The following is a 10,507-nucleotide window of genomic DNA, read 5'->3' as shown; positions in this document are numbered from 1 at the left end:
ACTACACTCCGAGGGAGTTTGTTCCACTGTCGAACAGCCCTTACTGTCAGGAAGTTCTTCCTAATGTTGAGGTGGAATCTCCTTTCCTGCAGCTTGCATCCATTGTTCCGGGTCCTGTTCTCTGGAGCAGCAGAAAACAAGCTTGCTCTCTCCTCAATATGACATCCTTTCAAATATTTAAACAGGGCTATCATATCACCTCTTAACCTTCTCTTCTCCAAGCTAAACATCCCCAGCTCCCTGAGTCGTTCCTCATAGGGCAAGGTTTCCAGACCTTTCACCATTTTAGTCGCCCTCCTTTGGACACGCTCCAGTTTCTCAATGTCCTTTTTGAATTGTGGTGCCCAGAACTGGACACAATATTCCAGGTGGGGCCTGACCAAAGCAGAATACAGTGGCACTATTACTTCTCTTGATCTAGACACTATACTTTTATTGATGCAGCCTAAAATTGCATTGGCCTTTTTAGCTGCCGTATCGCACTGTTGACTCATGTTCAACTTGTCATCTACTTGGACTCCCAGATCCCTTTCACATGTAGTTTCATTCAGCCAGGTGTCCCCCATCCTATATCTGTGCATTTCATTTTTCTGCCCTAAGTGAAGTACCTTACATTTCTCTGTGTTGAATTTCATTTTGTTAGCTTTCTAGTCTATTCAGATCATTTTGAATGTTGATCCTGTCCTCTGGAGTATTAGCTATTTCTCCTAATTTGGTGTCATCTGCAAATTTGATAAGTATGCTTGAGATAAGATCTGCTACTATCAGATCGTCCTTATCCTTAACTAAATGTATCTTCTGTAGAATTGTTTGTGAACTCATAACTGGGTACATAAAATGTATGTCAATTCGAACATGTAGGTGTGCTTATCACTGTGTACCAGAATACACAGCAGGGACTGCCCACATGGACAAACTCCCATGTCACAACTCCTTGATTATGGGTTTACATATCAATGTGAAGACTTTTTCCTAGGAAGTAGTATTTCCTAGGACACTTTGATGCAGGGCTATCTTCATACAAGTAATTCTCTTATGCATTATTTTTAGCCACATAGAAAACATATTTTCCAACTCTAGATTCAACATTTTGTCATACCTGGAGGTTCATTACTTCCACAATTAGAATAACTCCATATTCACAATGCGAGTAATCTAACTTCTTCTCGGAGGGAATTACAAACATGCAGGGGAGCCTGAATTCTTGCTACCCAAACTCTTCAAGTGGTGAAAAGAAAAGAGGGCCTATGATGATGAACACAACCTTTAGATTCAGACATCAGGGATGGCCCATGGCCCAATGCCCACTATGCTTCCACATTAAAAAAAAACCCTCCTCTCTCCCTTTCATACTCTCTGATGTGTTTTAGACCAAGGAAGATCTTTTCCCAAAACTGGAAATGACTTGACTTCTGGTGCAGGTCTCACATGGCCTAAGAAAGCCAGTCTTCATCCTGCAATTTGGTGAAATTGCCAACCAATTTAGGGGCACAAAAGGCCTTTTCAGGATGTTTTTTATTTGGGAGGAGGTGTGGCGAGGTGGTCTTCCCAGGTTCGTGAAGGATGTGTATCTTTCCACTTTGATATATGTTGTTTATTATAGGAACAGGAAGTCTATGGCATTTTAATTTTGAAGAAGCTAATGTTAATTTATCATAGTTGTTCGGAAGATTTTAAGAAATGAACCTGCCTTTTTTTTTCCTTTTTACATCTGCCCCATATGATTAGATGTGTCTCCCATCCCAGGATGAGGTCCTGCCAAAGAAAGTGGAGGAGGGTCTGAAGATACTTTCTCTTCTTCCCTTCTTTTCAGGCATGCTGCTTTAGGATTCAGATTCCTTTCTGTAGAATCAAAGTGAAAAAAGCATTTTAAACAGGTCAGCATTTAAAATATATTGACTATATTAATTCACAACCCCAGTGTGATGTTTTCACCAACCTTTATTTGTTATGTTCAGTGTCTCAAAAGTGCAAACTTTTTTGTATCTTTTGATTTCACTTGTGTGGCTCATTTGTTTTCAACCTGCATTTCCTTCTCCATCTTATACAGTACCATTCCTTGCATTACTTTGTAAGCTCTGAGGGCAGAGAATCATCTATCTGTACCTTCAGAATCAGTTACCCAATCCAGACCCTTTAAGGCAGGGATGGGAATCCTGTAGCTTCAGAGGTTTTGATGTGCTCAGTGCTCTGCCTCCATATAGCCTAACATTCCCAACAGCAAGATTAAAAGAATGCTTGGGATCTGACACTTAGATATATCACATAGCTACAGAGATGTAGCTATGTCTCCCAATGCTACCCCTCCTCCCAAAAAACCCCTATCCAGCTCCTGTATCCAACACAGGCATTTCTGTGTGGTCAGAGACTGGAGTGAGAGAGTGAGTTGGGATGTCTTCAGTGCTGCATTGTATTTGGCTGTGTTGCAACAACTAGCTCCAGGGACCTCCAGGAGTCTTTGTAAGCTGCCTGAAGATAATATCCTTGCTGTGCATCCAACTACAAGAAAATAGCTGGACACATCCCTATTAATTCCTTACTCATCACCACCAAGAAAATGGCCATGTTTAGTGAGTTTTGGGAGCGATTTTGGTCACTGTATGATCAGAAAAGAATTCTGACATACACAATGATCATAAAAACAACTTCCAAAGACATACGTCTAACTTTGTGCTTTGTGCCTTCAAGTCATTACCAACTTATGGCAACTCTAAGGTAACCCTATCATGGAGTTTACTTGGCATGTTTCTTCAGAGAGGGTTTGCCATTGCCATCCTCTGAAGCTGAGACAGTGGACTTGCTTATGATCACCCAGTGGGTTTACATGGCCGAACCAGGATTTGAACCTTGGTCTCCTGAGTCATAATCCAGCACTCAGACCACTACACTATGCTGACTTATGCCATTGTAATTCACTAACAGAATGCCAGCTATCATCCTTTTAAAAAGTCAACAACAAACCAACCAACTGACCAAACCAAAAGGGAATCAGGCCTCTAGAGACTTTCAGTAGGTACTGTATCCCCAAAAGGAATGAAACAGTAGGGAAAAACCCACACACATTGGACATTCAGTGCAATGGTCCACATAGGGCCAGTGAATCTGAAACCAGTCCCTGATTCTCAGTGGGTACTCACTTCTGCTTTAGGAGATGGTTGCATTTCAGAGTAGTAAATGAATTAGTAGAAGCTACTGCTCTCGTATTATTCAGTACTGTATTCACCTTCCAATGAAACAATGAACTTTAACAGTGCAAAAGGTAAAACTGGCATCTAACTGACCTCGGACTTGTTGCTCTAAGCTGAGGATAACAGCGACAGCTTGATGCAAGATCAAAAGTTTGGTCTGGGGTTTGTCACTTTTCAGGTGAAGCTGCACCATCCGGCCCAGCTCCTTGAAAGCCTCGTTGATGTCACGGACACGGAGGCGTTCACGAGCATTGTTGGCCATTCTTCTTTCTTTTTCACGCTCTGCTTTTTGCTCCGGTGTAAGATCTTCATCATCATTATTGCTGAGATGCAAACAGAACACAGTATTTTCTAATGGTGAAGAAATATGAGATGATCTACAACAATTCAGCTTACAGAAACTTTGCTACAAAAGACACAGGAATACAGCATCTTTCAGGTATACTCTTTACACAGAATCAGCACAGATTTCATAGTTTCACAACTGATGTTACTGTAAAGTTAAAAATTGCTTTTAATTGTTTTCACATTTTTATTATGAAACTTTTTCACTTGACTCTGTCTTGGAGCCCCCTTGGGTCTCACTCTGAGAGAAAAACAGAATACAAATGAAATAAATAAATAGACCAACAATGTATTTCACAATGTATTTAAACCTCAGAGATCACACATGGCAAGATATTTCCTTCATTTATATATTTTCTAGCTTATTTTTCTCTTCCTAGGTACTATCCATTGAGGTTTTCTTGCAGAAGCCCCAGTAAAGTGAAATTCAGTTCTATGTGGCTTCCACAGAATTAAAGGTGATAACATCAGAACATAAAACCACATGAAAAAATGAGTAATTCAGATCTGTGGTGTGCCATCAGCTACATTCAAGAGAAACATAAATTATGTCAAAACAAAATTATGTACAAAACTTTATACTTAATTATACTGTTTATTATAATTTTTGATTGGTTCTCAGCCCTTAATATGATAGAACCTTTACCATTGTGCTTACATTCTCTGTAGGTTGTTATGCATCACTGATTGAAAAACCTGATTTAACTTGCCATACTGCCTAAAATGAAAATATCCCCAAATTTCTCTTGAGAACATAAAGTTTACATGATTTACAGTATGCCACTTTAGAGGTGAATGCCACTGCTAAAATCCAAGATGAATAAAAGTGCAGAAATTGAAATCCTGATTTAGCTCTGTACTTAATTATCAATGCACTAGAAGTAGAAGCATTAGTAGTAATGATGATTATGATAATTATTCTTATTATTTTTGCTAAATCGTTCTGCCCCTTTCCTTCCTTTTCCACCTTTGTTTTTCTGCTAGCAATCCAAAATGGAAATCACGCAGCAGCAAGACTATTTGTTATCTGGCATGATTATTCTGCTCCCTAGTTGCCTGAAAAATTAGAACTATTTGAAATAATTTCAAGATGGATATAGGACTAGCACAATAAGGAATATTTAAAATTAGGATTTCTTCCATATTGCTGTTTTGCCTGTTACCCGACACAGTGGAAAAACTGGACTGCATGAACCCTCATGGCACAGGAGAGTACTGGGAGTGATGGTGACAAGGCTTTTCAGGCCAAGTGTGGTTTGGGATCCTTAGCTACCCATCCCACTCTAAAGGATTTGCTAGCTGCCAAGTTATATTGCTTCTTTTGTTCCATAGTCCTGAGCAGAGCAGTCTGACTTGCAGATGATTCTCACAGCTCTAATTGTAAATAAACTACAAATTCTTTTCACTTAAACATATCCTGCCCAAGCCAAAAGGGTTTCCTGATGAGCTTTCTTTTTAATCTGATGTTGTAGCTTGGAATGCTGAACACAGTTGTTAAGTACTCAGCCTGCAGGGCATCTGTCAAGGCTTCAAATCTGTGCCATTACTTGTTTGGCCACACAGTTTCTTCAACTGTCACCCAATGAAGGACTGTAAGGAAGTGAGAACTGAGCATGTGTGGAAGAAGCACAGATTTTGCTAGCTAGATATTGGTGTGTCTCTAATACATATTTTCTTGATCCTAGCCATTAAACTTTCTTTTCATACTTCTTGTTCAAAATGAATGATTGAAACTTATTAATCTCAGCTGTGTCTTTGGTACAGTCTTGAGTGAAAGGTTCTTCCTTTGGAAGAAGACTTCAGTGATTTTCTTTATCAGAATAGCAAATTTAAATACATACACAAATAAACACTATTTCACATTTGTAAGGTTAAAGTGCAACGATGAATTAGCACTTGTTCAATCCTTTTTTTTTTTTTGCTTGAGTCAAGTGTCTAAGAGTGAATCGAACACAAGGTAGATTCACTAGGCTTTAATGGCAACACTCAATGGGTTTTCCAAATATTTTTCCATATTTCTTATGCAGAAGAAGAACAGATTGAGGGCCATGGACAATCTAAGTAAAATCATGCATGTTATGGCCACTGATGTCTGCAAAGAAGAACTGTTGGTATAAAGATATCAAGTCAATTCTTGGGACCAAGATGGGATGAAATCATTCAGCTCCGTCTAAAGTTTGACAAAGGATCTCAGATGGCACAGACAGGCATAGCTCTGTTTAACTCAGTGATGCTACATTATTTTATCCATTCACAGTTATGTACATTAAAAGGCAGGGAGAAAAACAAGTATTCCACTGGGCATAAACTGCTATACAAATGGCATCTGTTTTAAGACACATTTGTTTTCATATGTAAATTTCAAGCAAATCATTTCTGAATTTGACTGTTTAAAATAGTGTGTGAATGTATGTGAGTGTGTACAAAATGAAATGTAAAATTTGCTCTTTTTGTCCAATTCAAACCCTTCTAGAGTACACGCATCCGAACAGATACTCTTAGTACTACCAGGAAGGATCATAAGTTTATTGTTTTTGCTTGGCAGGAAAAAAACTTCAAAGTTTCTTCCTGTTCTGTTCACTTCATCGAAGTCCAATAAAGGAATTAAATGAAGCGACACTATTATATACTGTTACCTAGATCTTGACCTAGTAATTGATTTGATATCCTTCTTGTCATCGTCTAACTTCTTGTCATCAGAAGATTTTGTGTCCTGTAGGTTTTCATCTCCCTCATCATCTGATTTGATTTCGGAGCTCCCTGAAGATACGCTTTGTCCTTGAAGTCCAGTTGGCATGCCTATGAAGAAAATTAAAATTATATGAATTTTTCATGTTTCCAAGAATACTTCAGCAAAATGTTCTGAAGTGAAACTATTGCAGATAGCAGTTTTCCAGATCTCAGTTTGTAGTTCTGGTCTATTTTGTGCTGCTTGGGAAGGAATAGTAATTTCACTGCCCAGAAATCACTAGATTAATGGTTGTAAAAACTGTGGTCTAAATCCATTGTGCTTAGTCATGCTTAAGCACATTGACATCAATGGGTTTAAGCATGACTAACCCTGCATTGGATTTAGTCGTTTAATTGTGAACAAGCAAGCAAAAATACCAAGCAATAAGGCATCAGAAAGCTCCTTCAGCCAGTTTCTTTGAGAGAAAATGTGCCTGCTGCAGGGGAATAATACCAAAGGGTGGTACAGTATCCACTTGCCATCCTTCTCCTGACTGCTACTGTGTGGTCTGGGGGCAGAGGTTATGGACAAAGGCAGATTAGATGGAAATCTCTTTTCTACTTGTACTGCTATAGGAAAGCAGGAGTCCAGTTTATAGATACTGACATTAAAGAAATTCAGCAGAAATTAATGGTCACACGTTCAGGCACATTTGTTACAATACTGTATATTTACACTAAGCTTAGTAAGTTCCTGCCCAATTCTTAAAATCTGATGTGGATAAATGTCTTTGTGCATTTGTTCAAATATAATAGATTACACTTAAAAGACTATTAGTTTCTTTATATGCACCATACTTAAACTATTGCACTCTGGGTCTATTATATAAACATTTGCTATTTTGCATAAAAAGGAAGAAAGAGGCTCCACTGGAAGCTGGGGACAAATTATAGCTTTTCCCAGAGAGCTAATGGTATGATGGAAACATTGTTGCTCATGGTGTATTGAAAATAGCTTCCATTTCTGAGCTTGTTCCTATTTAGTTAGCTGCAGTAACCAGAAAAGAACAGTCGGAGAACAATGTGTAAGATTTATTGTAAGAGAAATGATGAGAATATGCAAACTCAGCAAAGAGATAGAAGTAATCCCCAAACTGGTTGAGAATACATGTAAATACAGGAAGAGCAGAATATTAATATAAGACACAATGGAGCGTTACAGACCGCCGCTTTGTGGCGGCCTGCCAGCGCTGCTGTTTGCTCCGCGAGGGAGCCGCAGCAGCCAAACCGCATGACTCCCTTGCAGAGCAAAAAAGAAGCTCCAAAATGGAGCTTCTTCCTGCGGCACGGTTATGACACTGCGAGGTGCCAATGGCACACTCGCGACATCATAAGCGCCGCGTGACGTGCGGATGCACAGCATCCGCTACGTCAATATGGCGGCGGCCGTGTGGAACGGCTGCCGCCATATTATACGTATTAACTACATACTAGGGTTAAGGGGGTGCGGAAGCACCGCCCCTTCCTAACCCTAATACGTAGTCAATACGTATTTTATGGCGGTTTGTAACCCGCCAAAGTTGTACAGAAGCAATCTACCTAACACGCAGCAATAATAGATACAATAATATAGCATTAAGACAGAAATAATTAATTTAATTACTCAAACAACTTATTAAAAAAGCAAACAAACTTCTACCAGTTTATAGTGTCTATAGTTTAGTTAACAACTTTATAGCAGTTTAACTTTCCCCTGCCCCATCTCGGATTCGCCCCTTTTCACTTGCTGCCCCTCACTCCTGGAACCTTCTTCCCCTGCGAGCAAGGGCCATCACCTCTTTAACCAGCTTCAAAACGGAGTTGAAGACCATCCTGTTCAGAGGAGCGTTCCCAGACATTGCATGATTGTCACTTGCTATCTGATGTTCTTTTTGTTGCCTGTTTTACTGAACCATTTCCTGTATTGCTATGTATTTTATATGTATTATCCTATTATTTCTTAGATTGTACGCCATAGGCCGGTTTACTCTTTTATATTTATTGTTTTATGTACAGCGCTGGGCAAATCTACAGTGCTATATACATAATAATAATAATAACTTAAAGATTAAGGGGATGAAGTTCAGTAGAAGGAGAAAGGAGGGGTCTAGATTTTTTTAATTGAAGTTAAAAAATTTGAAATTTAATCATTTAAAATGTTCTTTAAAAACATCACACCTTACCAAATTTTCACAGTAACCAAATGAAAGTATGTACATGTAAATTATATTGTCTGTGGGTATGATATTGTAATTTAAAGGTATAATTTTAATTCTGATAGTTGTTTACATCACAGGTATTACATTCAGTGATATACGGGAATTATGATTTATGAGTAACATTAATATGAAAAACATTACTAAGGATTCTGTATGGTGTGGCATGGGAGGAGGTCATGAGTTGGGGTTGCAGTGGGTAATGCCAACCCCAATGATACCACTGAGGCAGACATTGAGAAAAAGGTTTAACAATAAAGTTGTATAGTATGGCTTTACAAAAGAAAAGAAAAAAAGGTCAATCATTCAAAATGGTTTCTGAACCAAATACCTAAGTCCAAAGTGTGGCTTGAGGATGGAAGTGGGGAAGGGCCAGAGGTCAGAACCAAGTATAAAAAACAGGGAATCTTCAAAGTAAGAAATCCTTTCTCTCAAATGAAGGACAGTAAAGATAAGGGAAGATCTCAAAGGACAGAAACAGGAAAAGTCTACTAACAAAAAGCCGAGGTAAGCAGAAAGTAAAATTAAGTGAGGTAAAGAACTACCCTGTAAGCAGCCTTGAGTCCCAATTTTGGGGGAAAGATAGGGTGTAAAGAAAGTACTTTAACACAATTCAATACAAGAAGAAAAAAAGTAACTTTCTTTACTGGACTGTAGTTGCCATTGATATGTTGACTCCTAAATTTTCCTGCTTTCAGGTTGACTTTATTCCATCTTCTCATTCGTCCCATTAAAAATTCAGACTGGTGTATTACATGTTGTCTGAGGGAGGGCAGTAGGAGAAACATTTGGTTCATGGAGAACCTAGCCATAGGGAGTAACACACCTTGTATCTTCTTTTCCAACAAATCTGTTGTTCAGTGGCTCTACAGTTTTGTCATCTGCATAATAGCCAATTTGAATTTCCTGGCATCCTCCAGGAGAGACAACTTCTGAACTGAAGTTTTCCTTCCATTACCTTCCACGATCCCTTTGTAAGCCCTCTGTCCTAAACATTTGAAAACCCCTCAAATGGACTTGAGAAATATCCATGTGTTTATTTTGCTCTATTTTGTTTTCAGCCCGGCAGCTGAAATTCCACAGCTTTTTAATGCGTCAAAATGTGTGAAACCACCAACCAAAGTGGGGCAAAAGAACTGAGATACTTAATGGTCAATGGCAGTTCTATGCATACATACTTATAAGTAAGCCCCACAGATTTTGACAGTGAAAGAACAGTTTTTGGTTAATTGGGTTCACCATCGTTTACATATTGATGAACCATGGTTCTTCAGAGCTTCAGGCAAGGATCTTTCCTTGTCTTATCTAGAGGTGAATCTGGAAGCTTCTATAGACAAAGCATGTGCTCTAAAACTGGGCAAAGACCTTTCTCCTTAGGCTTCCTGGCTCCTCTAGTTCCAGCCCAAGCAGCATCATGTCTTTAAAAGGCTTCAAATAACTTTTGTAATCCTGTTCTATATATATTTACCAAATATGATGCACAAAAGACAGACTTCAGGCTTCTCTGTATCATAGATTTCCTGATTTTCTTAGTCACTCACACAGCCTTATTGGGACTTTCTTGTGAATAAATATCGATCCAGGGTAATGTCATATCTGCAACCTTCTAAACAAATAGATTCCTCTGATAAGTAGGTTTGCCTGCATATTCAAAATGAATTGTTCTTTCAGTACCAACATTGGGTGATTTATTGCTACGATAGAGACTCCTCTTCAGCATGATTGTATGACGATTTGCTAATACAGCTATATGGGATTAAAATACAGGGCAGACTTGAAGATGTTACACTCACCTCTATATGGATCCTGAGGCTGGGTTAAGTCAGGAGATGTAGCAGACTGCACCGGCAGCTGTGGAACTGGTACTTGGTTTGGCACAAGTGAATGGCTGCCACGGAGCCCAACTGCATCTTCACGATGAGCCCCGACCTGTAACAGAAGACCAAAGTGAAGGACTTAATATGAACATTTCAGGTGGATTGGGCACAGAAATGATAACTGGCAGAGATGACATAGGGAGATCCTGCAAGGAAGGCAAGTAAAAATGAA

General features: G+C 39.0%; 1 protein-coding gene across 21 annotated transcripts in view; it reads right to left on the bottom strand.

The window, feature by feature from the left end:
* The window catches only part of TCF4 (transcription factor 4), a 438,455-nt gene that overhangs the window by 6,838 nt on the left and 421,110 nt on the right, over positions 1 to 10,507 (bottom strand). For 16 of the 21 annotated variants that reach the window (XR_006102477.1, XM_042454744.1, XM_042454750.1 and 13 more), the window contains 4 exons: positions 10,252 to 10,387; positions 6,170 to 6,332; positions 3,282 to 3,511; positions 1,691 to 1,842 (listed from right to left, as the gene is read on the bottom strand). Coding sequence is in view for 20 of the 21 variants with exons in the window: in XM_042454744.1 (XP_042310678.1) it covers positions 1,706 to 1,842; positions 3,282 to 3,511; positions 6,170 to 6,332; positions 10,252 to 10,387 (666 nt within the window). In the remaining variant the exon portion in view is untranslated. The remainder of the gene's footprint in view (positions 1 to 1,690; positions 1,843 to 3,281; positions 3,512 to 6,169; positions 6,333 to 10,251; positions 10,388 to 10,507) is intronic. The other 5 variants (XM_042454742.1, XM_042454741.1, XM_042454759.1 and 2 more) reach the window with 2 other exon arrangements.

The sequence above is a fragment of the Sceloporus undulatus genome, chromosome 2 (assembly GCF_019175285.1).
Source record: "Sceloporus undulatus isolate JIND9_A2432 ecotype Alabama chromosome 2, SceUnd_v1.1, whole genome shotgun sequence".
NCBI classification, from domain to species: Eukaryota; Metazoa; Chordata; class Lepidosauria; order Squamata; family Phrynosomatidae; genus Sceloporus; species Sceloporus undulatus.
This window is presented reverse-complemented; position numbering and strand designations above follow the sequence as displayed.